This window comes from Camelus dromedarius, chromosome 26 (assembly GCF_036321535.1).
Source record: "Camelus dromedarius isolate mCamDro1 chromosome 26, mCamDro1.pat, whole genome shotgun sequence".
Taxonomy (NCBI): Eukaryota; Metazoa; Chordata; class Mammalia; order Artiodactyla; family Camelidae; genus Camelus; species Camelus dromedarius.
This window is the reverse complement of record NC_087461.1, coordinates 24347442-24367703: the sequence shown is the minus strand read 5'-3', so window position 1 is coordinate 24367703 and position 20262 is coordinate 24347442. Positions and strand designations below refer to the sequence as shown.

Below are 20262 nucleotides of genomic sequence, written 5' to 3'. Positions count from 1 at the left end.
ATTGTCTAGCTTTGCTGGGTTCTAGTACAGCTGTAAACGGCGTGCACAGACAGGTTTCAGGTATTGTTTTCAAAAGGGTTCATTTACTAGTGCCTCTACGTAGAATTAGATTTTAAAGATTGAGGTAAACATAAAACGCGTAATTGCTAAATTCTGATTTTTCATCTCACAGGGCTAGGTTTTAAATTTTTTATCTGTGTGATGTAGAAATATGTAAATGAACTACTGGAGACAAAAATAGTATGATGGGAATCCCAGATGCAGTAAAGATTCGTTTTACTAGTCCAGTTGTGAATTTTTTTCTGTGGGGATGGTTATTCGCCTCTGGAAAGCAGTCAACACCAAATACCCAGGACAGGCAGAGGCCTGGGCCCAGAGCAAACCTCTGACAGGAGGGAAAATGCAAAGCAAGGACTCAGAATGCATTTTTAAGGATGGGATTTCCTTATTCCCTGGGACAGTGGAGTTTAGTAAGGATTTCCATTTGTTGATTCACAGGAATTAAAGGCAGAATTCTCATCAGGTGGCAGTTGTCAGTCCAGAGCTTTAGAATCTCTCTAAAATGCAAACCTGAGTTGTTATTCAATGGCTTAAAATCTTTCAGTGACTCCCCTCCACCCCAGAGCACCATCAGGGGTCCTCACCATCAGCCCTGTTACCTTGCTACACCCTGCAGTCTAGCTGGGGCCAGTCAGAACTCCACATAGCACGCTGAAGGTGTGATAGACCTTTTTACACTTTCCAGAAGGTTCTTAAGAAGTGTAGCATGAGTGGGTCTCAGAGCCGTTGAATGTTACCAGCGAGAACGTGGAGGGGCTTCTGTGCCCCTTTCCCGCCTCCAGTGGTGAAGGAGGCCAACCAGAGAGGAATAGAAGGGGGAAATGTGCCTTCATTTCAGTTTCTCTGGGTCATTTCGTTCAGCTCTTACGTTTTTGAAGAACTCTTATGTTTCAAAGGCCTAGAGAGGTGGAATTTTGTGTACCGGGTTTCCCAGACCTCGGAATAAGATACGGAAAGTTGTTGGTCACATAAGTTTGACTAATAATAGTTTCGGTTTATTGAGTTCTTACAGACACGCTGGAGACCGTGCCGAGGACTTACGTCCCCATGCCAGCCTGTTCTCACAGGAGCACTCACTGTAGCAGGTGGGAGAGCTTAGGGGCAGGGATGCTAAGCTCTGTCCAAGACCTCAAGCCAGGTTTTCTTCTCCTGTACTGAACCGACAGTCATTTTCCTTCACTGACTTGACAGTTAAAACAAAACAAAACTTTATGAATGAGTAACTGGGCCAGGGGAATGTATATGACAGTTTATTTTTGGAAGAATGTTTTATGTAGCAATAATAATACCCACTTACAAAGCGCCTTTACTTCCAGAGGTATTTCTGGCTCCTCTTCCAGGCTGTGGATTCCTGGATGCTCAGACTTCACCTCCTTGCTTTGGACTCCAGACGGCTCAGGGGCTCCCTCTCCTGGCTGTTAGCCCTGGACTCTGTCACTGTGTTTAAGGACTGTTCATTGACCCAGTCCAGGGGGTCTGAGGAAGATGCACATACACCAGACGGGGGCTTTGCAGTGAAGCGATGATACAGTTTATGTCCGTCACACCAGGTGCAGGTCAGTAAGTGCTAGAGAATTCCGTCGTTGTCTAGAGGTTAGAGAACTGCACCTGGGGAATCAGAGCAGGCTTCATGGAAGGTTTGGCATTCTCTGGATCTGAAGGGATGAGGGCGGTCTGGCCTTGCGGGGGTCCAGGGATGGGCAAGAAGAGGATCAGCATCCCTGCTGGAGGGCACGGTGCAGGCAGAGAACCCCCATGAGGAAGGCAGGGACCTGTGGAAATACGGGGAGCAGTGAGTGGTCATTTTCCTTTGATGGGAGGCCGCGATCTGGGAGCCGGGAAAGTTCCCTTAGGGTCAGAGCTGCATTTCCCAGCCGTGGTAGCAGTGGGGGAGATGGTTGGCAGAGGGAAGAACGTGGAGCCAGGGGCTCGTGGAGGTGGTTACTCCAGGGTGGAAAGTCACTGAAATGGAACCGGATCCCAGGTCCATCACCATCACCACCACTGCCGGGAGCACAAGGGCTCCCAGACTTGCTCACAGCCAACTCGCCCTCCTTCCTGTGAGTGACCTTGTCCCAGACGCCTGTGTGGTCTGCTGCTGGGAGGCCACATGGACTCCTTCTGCTTGGTTGGTCCACACACTCAACTCAGGCCGAGGGCCTTCTGTGCCCCCTTTCCCACCTCCTGGGGGAGGAAGGGCAAAGCAGTGAGCGAAGGAGGAAAATGCTGGCGCCTCCATTTACAGCAGGGCTCCTGCGGCCACAGCGCACCTGCCCCAGGGTCGGGCTCTCTCCAGGGGGAGACAGGCCGAGGCCCATCCCATTACCCTCGGCCTGCACAGAAGAAAGACTTCCCAGACCCTAAGTCTGGAGAGGATGCCAAAAAAATCCATGCTGGAGCTTGTTTCCTAGATTCAGAAGCGAAGCCTGTTCATTCCGTATACTGAGGGCTCTACCCACCTCCTGGCGCCCCGGCCCTGATCCCCGGGAATGCGGGGCCAGGGCATCTCCTGCTGCCTCTGGTCATGGGAGTGCAGCTGTGCGGGCGCGGGGTTGGGGCAGGGAGGAGGGCAGGCAAGGTGAGAGACCTTGGCCGTCAAATCACTAAGACCAGGGAACAAGCCACCCAGGGTGTGAGCCCTCACTGCCCTGGCTGCTTGCAGGCAGTCACCCCTGAGGGGTCTGGCCGTCGCTCGGACTCACAGTCCCAATCGGACATCCTGACCTCATCTCCCATCTGCTCTGCCCACAGCCTCCCCACCATGACACCTCTGTCCTGGTCGCTCAGGCCAAAAACCTTAGAGTCCTCCGCATCTCTCACACCCTGTATGTTGTCCTTTAGGACGTCCCAGGGGACTGGGACAAAAATACATCCTACCCAGCCTGTCCTCCGCCTGTGCTGCAACCATCTGGTCTAAAGCATCTCTTACCTGGGTCCCTCTCACAGCCGCCGCCCTGATTCTCCTCGGCTGCCTTCGCCTGCTCTAAACTCAGTAGTTAGAGTAATATTTTAAACTCAGGGCTCAGAGCTTGTCACTTCCCTGCCCAGAACCCTGAATGCTCCCTGTTGTCACTCTGCCTTCAGGTTCCCGCATCATATCCCCGCCACCCCCCACCTTCCCCCATGTCGCCATGGGTTCCTTCTCTGTCCTCACCTTCACTCACCCTCATTCCTCCTTAGACCCACCAGGTGCTCTTCTGTCTGGAACACTCTTCTGCACATCCACAGGGCTCCCTGCCCCTGCTGACACATTGACCTTAAGAGGCAGGAATCTATTCCGATTTGACATCACGGAGACCATCTGTCGTCCAGGGCACAGAAACACATCCTTTTATGGAAGCCTGTCGGCCTTCTTGTCTACTGATTAACTAGGCTGAAACTGCCGTTGGCTTTTAAAGATAAGTGGGGCTCCACACAGGTGTGTACGGTGCCTCTCAGGGTTCCGCCAAGGGGCACATTTCTCCATGGAGCAGCGTATTAATAACGTCAGGCCGGCCGTGGTGGGGTCGCTGACTCGGCACGTGTGAAGTTTGTGATTCTCCGTTTGGTGAAGGCTGCAGCCATTCTGATTTTTAAAAGATCAATGCAAGTAGCAATGAGAATCCCAAGCTAATTAGGAACATTTGATGTAATTTGTTAGATAAATATATTACATTATCGTTTGGTAGTTTGGGGCCTTAATCATGCAGTTATACTTAAAATATGTGAACAGATGGAGCATCTACGGTTTTTCTATTTCAGTTGATTTGTTTATCCTTTGGATTTTTATCCACTTTATTTTCACACTAATTTTCTAAAGATTTTTCTATAAAAAATGTTTAGCATCATAATTTGGTAGACTGAACATGGGTTTTAAGATCAGACGGTGTTCATTTTCATTCATTTCAGTTTGAGATTTACACCACTGGCAAAATGAGCCTGAGCGAGTTACTGAACTTATGTTCCTCCGTTTATTGTCTGTGAAGTGAGATTCTGGTTCTGCTGTCGGCACGATTGTTGTCAGGATCAGATAAGATCCCGCACCTGCAGGCGCCGTATCTAAAGCTCTGAGTAACTGCTGGCCTCCACTTGAACCAGCGTTTACTGCAGGACGCGTTGGAGTCCAGCCATGTTTGGGGACAGTTCAGGGGGTTAGGAAGACATCAATGATGACTTTGAGCCCAAAACCCCTGCTTGTAGCTGACTGCCTCTGGGCGCACCTCCGACTTCTGGTTTGGAGAATGGTCATCCTGCAGGACAGGGAGCGGGGCAGAGGAACCCTTGCCCTCTGGAGCGTCTGCTCTTGGTGGCCAGTAACAACTGAGTCAGTCTGTGGTTTAGGTAAAGCAGGGAGGTGCTGGGGCGGGCGTGCAGGGTAAGCAGCGCAGTTAGGAGGTCGGGCCTCTCCAAGAAGGTGGCATTTGGAGGAGGGCCCAGGATATTAACAGGATAAGCCCCTGGGGCGCTCACATGAGCAGGAGAGAGACCGGGACCAGTGACTGGCAGGATCTGCGCCCAGGGAGACCTGCGCCCTGGCAGTGACGCAGGGCTGGGGCTCTGTACGTTTCTAGTGTGTGTTAATTTTGAGACTGAAGGGGGCATGAAGGAAGTGGGTCTGGTGCCGGGGTGGGGGGTACTCATTTTGAGGCTAAACTGGCATGTAGACATGTGGTGGGAAGCACTGAGTAACCTGGGTCGCAGGGTGCGCCTGGCAGTGGCCACCGGGCTGTGGGGCTCTCTTGCTTCCATCATGAGCAGCTCGGAGTACCATGGTTCCCCCTCTCCTTGACGCCCCCATTGCTCTGACAAAGCACCAGAAGAGTTTGCAGGGAGGGAGTGAAGGGCCGGAGGAGGAGGCCGGGTGTGAGCTGCTGTCCGTGACCCTGCCCTGGGCCCCGGCCTCTGCGGAGATGTCCGGCAGAGGAGACCACAGTGAATCTCACCTTTCTGTTTCAGACTGCACACCGGAGGATCCTGACCTGAAGGACACGTACCTCGTTCCAAGGAACATCATGGCCGAGCCGGACTACATACACGATGACAATCCCGAGCTAATTAGGCCTCAGAAACTAGTCAATCCTGTCAAAACATCCCGGAACCATCAAGATCTTCACAGAGAACTTCTTATGAATCAAAAAAGGTAGGATGGCTTTTTGAGCAGTTTTCCTTAGGGGACTTTTAAGGTAACTAGATTTAACTTTAGTTACATTTACAAACGCTTCAAGGGGTTTTTGTTTCTGGACCATATTTAACTCTTCCTCACTCCTTCCAACATCCTTGACTTGGGGCATGTGAAGTCAGGCCTGGAGGCCCCGCTGCCCCAGCGTTACCCAGAGCACCGTAGTCCTGCCTCCGCATCACAGGTGGACGCACATTTTAAAATGTGTGTGGAAGGGGCTGGATTAAGGATAAAAGAGGGGAATTATACTGAGTACCTTATAATGGCCTGTAATGAAAAAGAATGTGAAAAGGAATATATACATATATGTATAACTGAATCACTGTACTGTGCACCAGAAATTAAGACAACATTGTGGATGCAAAAACACGGAAATAGACTCATAGTCATAGAATACAGATTTGTGGTTGCCAGGGGGGAGGGGGGTGGGAAGGGACAGACTGGGAGTTTGAAATTCATAGATACTGACAGATATATATAGAATAGACAAACAAGATTATACTGAATAGCACAGGGAAATATATACAAGATTTTGTGGCAGCTTACAGTGGAAAAGTATGTGACAATGAATATATGTATGATCGTGTATAACTGAAAAATTGTGTTCTACACTGGAAATTGACACAACATTGTAAACTGACTATAACTCAATAAAATAATTTTTTTAAAAAATGCAAAAACAAAAAATTACAGGTCAGGTTCTTGTGTGAACTTGGAGAAAAAAAATTTCCTTATGTGATTTATGCATCGGAATTCTAACAAGTCAGTTGGGATATAATTGTCATATATTTATTATCAGAAAAATAAATACTACGATAATAAAAGTAAAAAGGAGTCCTCAGTCAGAGAAGAATACAGTGTGTCTGGAACCACATCAGACTTCACAATAGATGAAGACCCCCCTTTCTCATATTTTTGTTTGTTTTTAGGTAGGATTTTAAATTATTACTGTCATCATTTTCATTATTATTAATTTTTGTTTTTTTGGAGAGGAGCAAAATATTCACCTTTGATCTTCTTTGTAAACCATTTGTGGGTTCCATCTGTGCCGTGCATAATTTGGGGTGTTGATTTTGGTGTACTCCGCTTTTTAAGTGATTCTGAGCAGGGGGACTGGGAGAGCCTGTGGTAAATAGTTGCTTTATTAGGACACAGGGTTACTTTCTTCATTTAGGGTCTGTTAAACTTCCCTGAGAAGTGTTTTCAGATCTTCAGAATCCAGCTGTTTGTTGGTCTGAATTGTGGAACTGTGGGTCACTCATCCGCCCACTCTTCGCTAAGCCCTGGTGGAAAGATGGCCACTCCCCACTGCACTGAAGGAGATGCAGACCAAGCTAAGCATTGGGGTAATGTTTTAGAGGGAAGGTCTAATAAAAATAAAAACAAAAATTTTTTAAAGGGGCTCAGGGGACGTTTTTATGGTAGTTCTCCCACTGAATATACCTCTGCCGGAACTCCCGACTCCTGTCCCAGGACTCTGTGTAACGCATCTCCCCCTCCAGAGCGTGCGATGTGACTGACTTCCTTTCTGTCCCCTGCACATGAGCGTGCTTGTTGGAGTAATGCTTATCAAACAGCTCTTGCGTTTGATCCTTTTCGAATAAGGGCTTAGCTTCTACCTGTCTTTGTTACAAAAGAGAAAAAAAAGAAACATACTACCCCAAAACCAACCATGGATGTGGTATCATCGTGCCCAAAGCAGAAAAGGACTGTGGAAGTTCCTAAACAGGCCACAGAATTTGGAGGCAGTCCTACCTGGGAAACCATGTCTGCATTTTGGTGGGAAGATGGAAAGTTTAATATACTCTACAAGAGAGGAGCTAAATAGTTCTCTAAGTGAAATGGTTTTCTGATTGTCTTCACTTCTAGGATCTTAGTTCCCTTATCTGTAAAGTAGGAGCAAGGACTTACTTGATCTCGAAGAAACATTCTAGCTCGAACTCTGGTTGGTTTTTGTTTGCTGTTTCCTGTCTATGTAAAGGCCCCATGCAGAGCAGAGGCAAAGGTAAACCCAAACTGGCAGAACAGTTGTTCTTTGAATTAGAGGCTACACACTGTTCTGCAGAAACTTAGTTAGCAGCCTGGGTCACATCTCTGTAAACCACTACAGTTTTGTGCCATTGAATCTGTTTGCAGATTTCCTGGAGTTGGCATGTTCTGTGAAAACGGACCTCCCTCCTGTCTGCCTTTCTCTCGCCGATGCTATCTTTTCTTGTTTGCTCAGCTGACTCCTTAGCCAGGCCCAGCTCAACTAATTTTGGAGAAGGTTCATGTTGCCTCCGGTCCCATGATCTATAGAGGACGTGGGCTTTGAGGTCGAGGAGAGGTGGTATAAACCCTGGTTTGCCATTTAACTTGACCTACCTGTATGGTCTTGGACAAGGTCCTCCAACTTGAGATCTGTTTTTTCATTTATAAAGTGGGGACAAACATATCTTTCTTTAAAAAGTGAAAGTAAATAAGAACATGTAGAAATACCTGTTAAAACAGCTGGCATGTCGCAGGTGCTCAGCCAGTCCCCTCCATCCTCCACTTCCTGTGTAGCATCACCTGAAAGTTCCCATTGCTTTTTCCCCTTTTTCTCTGAAAGGTTCTGGTCTGATTGAACAAGAACATTCTTTAAAAAAGAAAGAAAAGGCAAGTTTCAAAAATCAAATGAATATATCTTATCTTATGTCTTCAGTTTTTCAAGGGAAAGTCTGAGTTTTATAGGATCCTCTTATTAAAGATACAGCTGGTTTGAGAGTAAAAACTTCTCAGGCAGTTTTTTTTTTCTTTAATTCATCTTCTGTCTTTCATACACATACTTTTTAGAGACTTTTGGTTTTTTATTTGTAAGTTTTAGTGCCAAATAATAGAAAGTATCCCACCAGTAATATGTATATATTTGGTTAAAGGTTATTCATACTTGGTTACTGGTTTGTACCGTAATGAACATCTGTTTACTTTTTTAAACTTTGTAAAGGACCTTCCCATATCTTATCTGGTGATCTCTCCGGTAACCCAGGGTGTGTTGTCTTAGAGTCGTTCTAATTCAACCTGTGAAGGAGAGGAAAAGAGAAACAGGCTAAGGAGTCTTCTCGAGATCATGCGACCGTTTTTTTGGAATAAAAAAGGGTAAAAATCACCATAGAATCACAGGCAGTTTAAATTAAAGGCAGCAATGAGTCGAATAAAATAATAATACAAATTAGAAGATGGGGTAGGGGTAGGAGAGGGAGACAGAACTGAGACCAACACAAGACAAGCTTTCGTGGAGCTTTATGCCTTTGCTCTTCATGCTGCACATTTGGCTCAAAGCCCCGCAGCAGGTCAGAGAGCTGCTCAGGTCACCTTCCAGAGACCGTGAGGTGGAAGCAGTCACGGTTCAGGGGAGCATGTTCTTGTGGGGACGCTAGTGCTGTGTCCTGCACTCTTTCCAGTGCAGCATTCTGCTCCTCCACTCGCCGTCTTTTGGACTCAGCTAAGTTTCAGGTTAAAAGTCTTTACATTTTGGTCTGGCCACAGTTTGCCGCCAGGTCTGACTGTTAAGTCGGCTTCTCAGATTGTTGAGGTGTTCCCAGTGCGTACAAAGGCAGACTGCAAGAAGCTTTATTTTTTGTAGTGAAAAGATCAGTGTTCAAGAGGTCGTAAGAAAACAAGAATATTTTCTAATATAATTTAGAGAGAGTCTGTCTTCTCTAAGAAGAGTACTTTTTGGGGCAGATAAAGCCACACAGGTCCTGAGACGGATCACTACCACAGGTTCTTGACTTGTATATTTCAGTCGACAGTTTCCAGGTCCCTGCATTTTCCGTTGCTCTTAACTTTGTATGCTTTGCTAGACAGATAGTTCCTCGATAAATACTCACAGCTGTGCAGCATGGAAAAAAAATATGGAAAGTTGAGGTAGAAATATTTTGCATTTGGATCCATGCAGGTAGAAAGGGCTCAGCCATGCATACAGGGGAGGGCAGGCCAAACCAGAAGATGCCAGGATTCAAGATCCAGGGCTTGAAAGCCAAAGGCAGCCCTCCACCACCCCGCTAGGAAGGAAAGAAAACTAGGCCCGGAGATGTTTGGCTGGGTGGGCTGGGGAGGAGATGCTCTGTTGGAGTTTGCGCCAGACCTGCCTCTGCCCCGATGCCCCCCCGGACAAGGAGGCAGTTTCCCTTTTGCGGATTTACACGTGGCTGGAGCAGAGGTGGGGGTGCAGTGAACGCGGACTGTTCCCGTCGGCCCCCAGATCAGTTCAGTGGTTTATATGAAATGTGAACTGGACCTTTAAAAGTTGTCTATACGTTTTCATTGCAGCAGTGGGAATTTAAATTGTTTGGAAAGCCGTTTGGCAGCACACATTAGAATACAGAATGCGCAGACGCTCAGTGAGCAGTCCTACTTCTGTGAACGCAGCCCACAGAAATGCTTGTGTAGGCATATGACGTACGTGGACAGGGGAGTCCAGTGGGGAGCAATCAGAACCAACCTGAGTGCCTCTCATTTAGAGACAAATTTTGTGTGGCAAAATCGTGGCACTTGTGCGCTCTGATGTCTTGTGCGGTTGTTACAAGTGAGGAGGAGCTGCGTTTGTTAAGGTGTGGACGGTGTGGAAGGGCACAGACTGAACTGTTCTTAGCTGTGGGGCGGGACTGGAGCGGGCCCTGGGCACAGGGCCTCTGCCTTGTAACTTCTCAGGGCCTCCAGTCACATAGAGCACAGTGCAGGCGGTGTGCGCCGGAGCCCTCTGACAGGGAGCGTTTAGGTGTCCTTCCACTTTTTATTTTTCATGTATGTATATAGATCCACCTAATCTGCTTTGTTTTTTTTTTTTTTTTCAAAGAGCACTTGTTAATTTGAAAAATCATGTTGGCCTACTGTGATATTCACAGGAAGCAGTTCGGGTATGACTGTGGGTCTTGAGTGGTCCACAGCCCCCAGGCCCGGAGCAGCTCCCAGTCATAAAGAGATTGAAAGTTCATGTTAACTGCAAATGTCAGAACTGATTATAGAGAGAATCCACTGTTGTCATGCAAAGCCTGTAATTTTTATGAAATTTAGAGAAGCTCATTTCTTTCTGTCTCTGCTATCTCTGCGATCTGATCCAGTTTTAGACTCAGAATCACATAGGCAGTGCTTGACTTTCTCCATTCAGCACAGGAAGTTAAGTGAGTTGCTGCGATAAAATATTAACTAAATTTGTATGACTTTTTGACTATTGTTAAGTGTAGAACATTTATCATATAAGCACCATTTTCCTGAGTTTTATGTTATTTAATATTTTATCTTACTGCACCGTTGTGTAAAATCCTCTGAACAGAAAAAGAATACCGTGTATTAGTTAAGCCCATTCACATGTTGCGATAGAATGTCAGCTTAATGTGGCATACGTCAAAGTTTGTTCAAAAGCTTTTGCATAACCCAGAAGGACTTGATAGCGGTTGAGGTTCATTTTGCCAGTGAAATACAGTTTGAAATTTAAATTATACAGGTAGCTAAATTCTTTCTCCCAAAACTTAAATCTCTTAACTCTGTCTGTAGTATCATATGAGGCTTTTCAATAGTCATGAAATTGAGTGGTTCTTTACTCAGATTATTTACAAATTTTCCTGTGCTCAATGACACTTAAGTCTATTGGAGTGAAGTACCATCAGCAACTTTTTTTTTAATTGCACTGATTAAAGATTTAATTTCTGGAATAATCTGTACTTCTGTCCTCCTCAGACAGTCTTAATAACTGTGAAACAAATCATAATTAAATCACAAAAGTAACCTGTCTCTTTTGTTTCACTGGAAATTTGGCTGAATTTAATGTTTTCTGTTTTGTTTTTAAACCACAAGTTCTGCTAATGACAGTTGTGGGGAGGGGAGGCATACACGCTACTTTGACTCTGTGTCCTTAATCTTCAGTGATGGAATATACGGATCTTTACTTTGTAAACAACAAGTTTGAAACATCATTTACTATTATTACAGCTAGACAGATGAGGAAGTGTGACATATTGAGGACTGGTTTGCCAATGTGATAGGGTGAACTTGAAAGGGATTGAGGCCAGGGTGTTGAGATTCTTAGAACCAGAGCACATTTTGGAAATTATTAGATTTAACAGGCACTCAGATGACTCCTGGTTGGTTAGTCACATTAGTTGGTAGAAGCAATTTGGACAGCCACCACCGAGGTAGACAACGCCGGCTGCACAGACCAGAAGGCGTCATCAGGAAGGCCGGCAAGTGTGTGGGAAGGTGCACCGGCCGTCCCCGTCCTGTGCTGGGTCAGCAGCGCTGGTGCCCGCAGCCCGGAGAAGCACGCGTGCCTGTTCCATCCCGTGTGTGTACATGTGTGTGCACGTGTACGCATGTGTGGATGCAAGAGTGTGGTTACGCTGTCACTTACACCCTCTGCTGCCTGAAGTGGGTAGTGTTTTTCCTGTTCTGTGGTTTGTTTCATTTTTACTTTAACTGCCCTTCATGACCTGTAACATTGAGTTGAGAGGACTTCAGGGCAAAGGGAAGAGGGAAGACGGCGAGGAGGAGGGGCCGGCTGGGCGCACCGGTCCAGCTTGGCCTTGAGGCACCCCTAGGACTTGGTGGGGGATGGAGCCCAGGTGAGTCCTGGCTGACCCATTAACATGGACAGAAATCCCGCCCGAGAAAGTGCTAATGAACGTCCTGCCCCGGACCTGCCTCAGACACGTGAAATGCCAGTTGGTGGGAGTGGCCTGGGCTGTGGTTCTGTTTTGCTCCATTTGAGGAGACAGCAGGCTAATTTCTCTCTCAGAAGCGTTGAGCTTCCCTAAAGCCTGACTTTGTGCCGTGACAGCAGTTGAACCTCACATCTGGACCAGTTCCGCTGTGAAGAGCACTGGGCTAGGAGTCAGGGACCATGTTCTCTGTAGCCATGCCCCCCAGCTGTATGAAGCCTTGAGCATGCCTTTAAGAAGTACAAGAACCCTCTCCTAAGTCTGAAAAATGATGGGTTGAAAGGGGTTTCCGGGACCATTTTTTGTTGTTGGAATTTCTGTACTAGGTTCTCTCAAGGCTGCATTTAGTACATGGGATCAGGGGTTGGATCTTGGGACGCTTCCCCTGAAACCCCAAGTGGAGGCATCTCCCTCTGTCGTGGGTGATGGTCACATCCATCGAGGGAGCCCCTGTTCCCCTCTTCCCCACCCTAGACCGCCCTCACCAGCCTCCCTTGCATGGCCTCGTGTCTGGCAGACAGTAGGCGCTCAATACATTTTCATCGAATGATGACTTTTGTTTACTCTTGGAAGATGCTGTTGCCCTTTCATGCCCGTGGGTTTCTGAGGCCCCCAGTGTTGACTGTTAGCTGGTGGTAGGCGTCACGGTCATGCTCAGTCACTAGACCCCTTTCCCTTGTTGGATGCCTTGGATTTGTGTCCACAAAGGATGCATCCATTAAGTCAGAACTTTTAAATTTTGTTAACACTTTTTTTTGCAGGGGTCTTGCCCCTCAGAATAAGCCAGAACTGCAGAAAGTGATGGAAAAGAGAAAACGAGATCAAGTAATAAAGCAGAAGGAAGAAGAAGCACAAAAGAAGAAATCTGACTTGGAAATAGAACTATTAAAACGGCAGCAGAAGTTGGAGCAGGTGAGGATGCCAGGGGTGAAAGGCAGTTTGTTCGTGCTGAGGCAGACTGGACGTGCAGCACTGCGTGAGTTTAAGGGGTGCAGCCTGTGGATTCGGTGCATTTGTATCGCAGCACAGTTGCCGCTGTAGCATTGGCCAACACCTCTGTGGCATCATATAATTATCATTTCTTGTAGTGATGGGAACAGTAAGACCTCGCCTCTTAACAACGTTAATGTTTATAATCGTTTTGGTGCCTGTGATCCTTCTACTGTGAATTAGGTCTCCAGGGCTTATGATTTATCTCCAGTTGCAAGTCTGTACCCTTAAATAGCACCTTTCCCATCCCCTCCCCCCGGCTCCTGCTAGTGTCCATTTTACTCTCTGCTTTTCCATGTCATGTTTTTAGATTCCACATGTAAGAGAGATCATACAGTACTTGTCTTTCTCTATCTTGTCCTGAGAGATGAGGAACTAGCAGAATTTCCCGGACATGTCAGATGTATATGTTTATATACCATGAAAGGGAAATCTGAGACAGTTGTCCGCAGATGGACTAAAATCCATTCAGGGTGCAGAGAAGGATTCTGTTGAGGACCTAGTAGAGATTCGGGGGGCAAAGCCCAAACTGGGGAACTGAATTCACAGCCCAGTGCTGGGAGCTCAAGCAGTGAGTGAAGTTCAGCTTCAGTAAGACTGCAGAGCAACTGGGCGCTGAGCTTGGCCCTTGTTTTAAGCCTTAGGCTTGATTTTGTAGGCTCTGGTCATCCCTTGGTATTTCAGTAAGAACCAGTCAGCTGCTGCTCCCATGCAGAATTCGTAGCCGAGGACCTAGATCCAGGCAGACATATACAGTGGCAACCAGGAGAGACTTTCTTCCAGTGGGAAATGACGTCCTTAGGGACTTTGGAAAGAGGAAGTGTTTTTGGAAAGCCTCTCAGTTTGTAAGTAATTTGTAAATAATTTTCCTGTTTCTCATTTAGCTTGAGCTTGAGAAGCAGAAGTTGCAAGAAGAGCAAGAAAACGCCCCAGAGTTTGTGAAGGTGAAAGGCAATCTCAGAAGAACAGGCCAAGAGGTGGCCCAAGCGCAGGAGTCGTAGGCCGCAGAGACCGCACCCGGCCCGGCACGCGCTTAATCTCGGGGCTGCAGCCCCTGGAGAGAGTCTTTGCCAGCAGAGAACTGTGACTTTAAAAAGGATTCAGTTTCGGTTTCCCGACCGTCTGGGTGGATAAGTTACCTGTGACGGTTGCAGTTCCAATTGGCTCAGCGAAGGATGTCGACCAGCACTTAAGTTGGGATGATGGACCTGTATTCAAAGACTTAAAGAAAAAAATAACAACAACAAATAAAGGAAGAGGACACTGGAATCAATTCTTGAGAGTTGCACTACTTGGTTTTTCTTTCAGTCCAAATTTAGTGGGGCACAGAGCCTTTTTTCTTTTAAAAATTAAAGGAAGTGTGTTACATCTTCTTTAGTCACCTACTCGATAATTTAGATTGCATAGAAATGCGTTTGATCTGTTAACGTCCACTGTTTGTAAATTCTGTTTTCTTAAATGTACACTTTCACCCATGTCAGACTTAACACCAGAGAATGCTCATATTAATGTTGAACACAGCTGTTACCTTTGTTGGCATTTAAATTCAGAAATAGGAGAGAAGTTAAAAAAAAAAAAAAAGGATACAAAATACATAAACAAAACTACATAAGCATCCACCTTGATCTTATTTTAATTCCTTTTGGTTCTCTGATGATATGTGGTGACTTCCCACTTCAGAGAAGGTGCCTCATATAAATCCATGTATTGCTTTGATAACTGTTAGGGGGTTTGTTTTATTTTGTTTTTTAAGTTTCTTGCTCAGCATGTCCTTTTCTGTGAAACAATCTCCCAATCCTTTGAGGAATAAAAACTAGTCCACATAACCCAACTTCAGTGTCAAAAGCAGAGACTCCAAATCTTTTGGTTTCTGCTGAGAGCAGTGTGGCGAGAGCTCCCACCAAGAGCTGGGAAGGAGGAGTTCTTTAGGTATTTTAATGTGAAACAAAAGTAGATCGGTCTCAAGGAGGCCCAGTTGGAAGATTTATAGCATTTCTACATTTTGGTTGTTACTCGAATCCAAGCTTTGAAATTTTCTGAATGATCCCTCATTTCTTTGCCCTTTTTTTTTTTTCTTGTGAAAGACTTTTCACCACTGTCTTACTGCCGGTGATGCTGTTGGTGAGGGTGACGTTGCCGACTACTGTACTGCATCTCTCAGGACTAGGGGGGAGGCGGAGGCCTCCCCGTTTACCTTCCAGCTGGCATGAGCTCTGAATTACCAGTCACAGCCAGATTCTTACACAAATTCACCTTCTATTGCCAGTGTGGGCAGGGAAACGTTCTCCTTGGGTTGGTCTGGAAGAATCCGTGGATTCAGTGTATTCTTGGCAGAAATGGTTCAGCCAGTAATTTGTCCATCTCAGGCTCTTCTTATAACTCCTTTTAAGAGTCTGAAAGCTGGATCCCCAATTTTTGAATCCTTAATAAGCAGAGCAGAGATGCACCTCTGTGGGGGTGCAGCAGTTTTCGTGGTTGGGAGTAGGCTCGTGTCATTCAACCCTAACGTGAACAAGGCAGAAGGGAGCGCACAGAAAACGCACTGCTGGTTAGAGAACGTACTGATGATGCCTGAAATGGATCGTTCCTCTCAGCGGCAAGTATTATTTAAATAAAATACCAGATGCTTAAGATAAAATGTTGCTCTATGTAATATGCCTTTGAAGGATGAAATGGTAACTTTTTCTCCATCATTCTTTTTGAGAGAAGAAAGTGTGTTAACCGATCATCTTGAAAGTACGTTTCTGATTGCACATTGACTAGGGTTCTTTTCTTTGGGTATGCGGACTAATGATGCGAATTGTAAAATGAAGATTCAGAACTAGCTGGGAGCCTTTAATCCAACTGGGTGTAGGATCTTTGGATCCTGTATCTTTAAAGCAGCTCTGCCACTTGATAGAGTTCTCAACGGCCCTGACAGGCTCCTTAAAAGGACCAGTTCTGTGCCTAGAACTTACCTGGAATTCATCCTTCACTGGGAAAAAAATAAGTCAGAAAAGCGTTTCCCTTCTGATCTCACAAATCTACAGCTCTTTGTGGTTAGTAGTACAAGGTGTGGCCGAAAGGAAACTTGTAAATAGTGTCCAGTGATGTCTGCTCACGGAGCAGAGGGGTGTGCAGGTAGGGAAGCTCGGTTCCAAGCCTGAGTTTAAAAAGTCATCATTCCCGCCCCCCACTCCTACCACATGCTTTAAACTGTACAGTCCAAACCCTAGGACTCATGAACATCCAAGCAGTTTTGTGCTTTGAGCCGCTTTTTGACCAAAAAGGCTCCATTTTTCCACTCTGTGGTTTTCTTAAACTCGTTCAGTGTTTTCTAGTCTCCAAGTAGTAAAGTAGCGTTGCTTTCTGAACTATCACAGTTGACTTTATTCTTCTACTCTGAAAAATCTTGACTTGTTTGAGTGTATATATTATATATAAAGGGGGCCTTAATGGATTTGTTTTCATAATTTAATATTTTTTGTATTTGCTCTTGTATAATTGTTTTTAACGGAAAGTATTACAGAATTGAGGGTGGAATTCTTAGAACCAAAGTTATTCTTAATAAAAATCACGACGTGCTTGGATCCCGCAGCCGTGTTTGTCTGATCTGTTTAAGACGGGTATCTGGAACTGAAGTTGGGGGCGGGTGGTGCTGTGTTCAGTGCGAGGATTAGAAAGTGGCTCTAGGGTTTCCCACTGATGGTCTTCCCCCAAAATCAGTTCTGTCCTCTTGCCTTGAGTCGGTCAAGGCTGGCAATCTATTATGTCAAACAAACACACTAAGTTATTATGCTACACTTTGCTTAGAATACACAGTATTTTAGCAGCAGCTATCAGTCCTTCAGATCACAGTTTTCTGAGTTAAGCTTGGCAGGACAGTGGGAGATACATATTTTTTTTATTGCTTCTGAGGCTAGTACATCTGGCATATCATGTAAATGTGACCGTGAAATTATTTTGCTTATTCAGCTAAATTAATTCCATCCTCAAAGATATTAGGAAGCTATACACATGACTCCATTATACTATTGGTTAAAATAGTTTGGAGATTCAAGTCTCTTTAGTTTATTAATTATGCTTTTATCTCCCACTCACCCAATTACTATTCAGCTTGGTCACCCAACTCTGTTGAGTGCCTTTGGACTCTTAAAAAAATAAATCTGCTCAGGGCAGTGAAGATTTGTCTAAGGTTATACCATGAGCTGTAAAGACCAGTGCAGGAGATGGGTCCCCAAAATAATTTGAAGAGTAGCTGCATCCTTAGAATAATGAGGCAGTTTTCCAAGGTGACCGTTTTGAGGCCATCAGTCCATTTCATTGGACCACTGTCTGTCATAGATTTGAAAGAAGACAGAGGTCAATTAATGTATCATAAGACTTTAAGTTGCTATTGTGCAGCTAAAGGAAGTATTAGAATACCACCAGGCTGGCATGTGCTAGTATGTTGAAAAATGCAGTGTTTTATGTCAAAGTCTTCAGCTAAATAAAATCTTGATGAGCCAGCCTTACAATCTCACGACTATAATTTGCACTTTTTTTTTCCCTCATGAGAAAATGCAGTCTGATGTTCAATTGGGGATGTTTTGGAACGTCTTCCCACCAGCCCCTAGATTTCCTAGCAAGATGGTAATGCCAACCAGAGTCTGGTGAAGAGGGCACTGGGTTCTTTATTGAAAGCAGGCTGATAGCTGTGGGGGCGGTGCTGCTCCCGGGCCCCTCAGAGTTTGGAAGCAGGAGCTGTGGGTGTAACTGTGAATCTGTATTCTCACATTTACCCTGGTATTCATTTTTTGCATCTACAGTTATGAAAATCCTGAGTTGGCGTCAATACCCCAGTTCTATCCCAGTGGCACCTTCTAGCTTTCCACCTTCCCACATGGCAGCCCTTCTCCAGCAGTGAGCATATGGCTGCCGCCCTCCTCCACACACATACTGTTTCCTCCAGCCCCCTGCACGCAGCCCATCTCCTGTCCTTGCTCAGCAGTGACCTTTGACTGAATTATTCAGGAAGGAAGGGAGGAAACACCCATTTCTCTTGAGCATTTAAACATTTATTGTGAATTTAATTAAATTGCCTCAAACAACTTAAACTGCAATGACAGATGTGGTATGTTTTGAACCTTAAACAGTACATGAAACATGCTTGACATGTTAGGGTTCTCCAGAGAAACAGAGCCAATAGGAAATGTATAGACAGAATAGGTGTATGGAAACATATATAAAATGAGACCTATTATGGAAATTGGGTCGTAGAATTTGGAGGCCCAAAAGTCCCACCATCTGCAGTCTACAAGCAGAGACTCGGGAAAGCCAATAATGGTATAATTAAGTTTGAGTCTTAAGATCTTGGAACCAGGGATGCTGATGGTGTAAGACTCAGTCCAAGGACAGAAGACCAATGTCCCAGCTCGGCAGTTGGAGAGAGACAGAGTGTGAAACCTTTCTTCTGCATTTTGTTCTATGTAGAACGTTTTGTTTCAGGCCCTTAACTGATTGACTGGTGTCCACCCACACTGGAGAGGCTGATCTACTGAGTCCACCAATCAATTCAAATGCCACTCTCAACTGGAAACACCATCACAGACACACCAAGAAATGTGTAATCTGGGCACCATGTGGCCCAGTCAAGTTGGCACAAAATTAACCATTACACTTGAGTACATTAAAAACATAACTTACATAAACCTATTGAAAAAAATCAACTTCTGAGCTTTAAGCCCAATATTTTTATATGTTAAAAATACCTTTCTACTATTGTCATATTTATTTTTATGTCTTTCTGGGGATTCAGTTACACTTTATTTCCTAGGCTTGTAGTCATCTTACCAAGGCTAAAAGAGAAGGCATACGTCCTCAGACTAACTGAGGACTAACTAACTCACTAACTAAAAGAGAGGATAGTCTAGATTATTGACAGTGGGGCCTGGCTGCAGAGGTCAAGCTGATTTAGCCGTGAGCTGCAAGTCCTCTTACAATTAATTCTTACTTGCTTTATCATGGGATTTTTAATACCTTGCTATTTATACTACTTAATTTTTTGGAACTTGGTGTCTTTCCCAGAAACGGAGTATGTTTCACTTTTGCATAGCTAGCATCACCTAACTCGCTGTCCTGCCTTTGTGATACACTGACCTTGTCCATTACGTTATTGAAAGCTTACGTATGCCTTATCAATATCTTGTATAACTAGCACGCTCATATTGAGATTTTGTCTGCTAAGAGTCATCAAGTCTGTGGTGAGTTCTTTTCTTTGAGACATTTGGCCTTATATTGCCTTGGACATACCGTTGGGTCCTTTTAATTTTATTCCTATGCTCATTTATACTTTATGATGTGTGACCACTGCTGATGATCGCTCTTCTTGTGCTACAGTTTTCTAGTTTATCTTTCAGAGTCTCTTATTTATTCCTTCCTGTGTGCAGAGCTGGAAATAAGCACATGCCCAGACTTTATGAAACTGCACATTCTTTAGTTCAAATGGTAGAGTGTATACTTAGCATGTGCAAGGCCCTGGGTTCAATCCCCAGTACCTCCTCTAAGAATAAATAAATAAAATTACCTGCCCCCCAAAAAAAAACTAAATTAAAAAAAAGAAAATGTATGTTCTTAGTAGAACAAACAAAATACCCTCATCTACAAACATTCACTTAAACATACACTATAAGCAACCTTGTTTTGTATTACAATTCCTTTTTCTCTAGAAGATCATGAATCTGAACTTTTATAGATTCAACTTATAATTTTCCTCCCATACTTTTGGATGCTCGGAATATTATAACTTGGTTAGCAACAGCCTTTCAAGCTTATTCCCTATTTTTGTTTTTTGCTCCTAACAAGTACGAAATCATCCTTAGTTTGTTACAATAGAATGTTTCAGGTCATTCTGATATTTTTTCCGGACATATGATGTAAGACTATGTGCCTTTCAAGGAGTCCTGGTTCCTCCCAATGGAGAATAGAAGTAGAGATCAAGACCTGGCATGAGAGGTGCCCAAAAGAGTTGCTAGTAGACAAAATGCCCCTGCAATTTTAGTAACGACCGCGCGAAAAACCAGAATATCACCCTGATTTTCCATTTTAACCCCTTTGTGTTTCTTTTCCCTGTTTTTCCAATAGTATGAGACTCACTGAACCAGAAGTCTTTTCATTACATTCATAAAGATTCACTGAAATATTTTCTTTTAAAGTGAGAATTATAATGGGGGACTTGCCTGATCAGATACCAAAATACACTTTCAAGCAATGGTAATTTAACTGAGCTGATGCTGGCCTTGAGTAGACAAATAGTCAGTGGAACAGAATATAAAATCCAGAAAGAGACTCATGGGTGGGAGAGGCTTTCCTAAGCAAGACATCTAATCCAAATCATTAATGAAGAAAATGGACAGATTT

General features: G+C 44.8%; 1 protein-coding gene and 1 long non-coding RNA gene across 5 annotated transcripts in view; one reads left to right on the top strand and one right to left on the bottom strand.

The window, feature by feature from the left end:
• The window catches only part of FAM107B (family with sequence similarity 107 member B), a 192227-nt gene extending 175773 nt beyond the window's left edge, over window positions 1-16454 (top strand). For 3 of the 4 annotated variants that reach the window (XM_010998236.3, XM_031444563.2, XM_031444564.2), the window contains 3 exons: window positions 4996-5179; window positions 12657-12807; window positions 13770-16454. In XM_010998236.3, the coding sequence (XP_010996538.1) occupies window positions 4996-5179; window positions 12657-12807; window positions 13770-13886 (452 nt within the window). In that variant the 3' untranslated portion in view covers window positions 13887-16454. Of the gene's footprint in view, window positions 1-1083; window positions 1617-4995; window positions 5180-12656; window positions 12808-13769 lie in introns of those variants that run through there. The other variant, XM_010998237.3, reaches the window with a different exon arrangement.
• LOC135319411 (uncharacterized) lies at window positions 1034-3378 on the bottom strand. The gene is made up of 2 exons (XR_010377967.1): window positions 3215-3378; window positions 1034-1832 (listed from the first exon to the last, which is right to left on the bottom strand). It is a non-coding gene; the product is annotated as an uncharacterized LOC135319411 (long non-coding RNA).
• Window positions 16455-20262: the final 3808 nt, after the last annotated feature.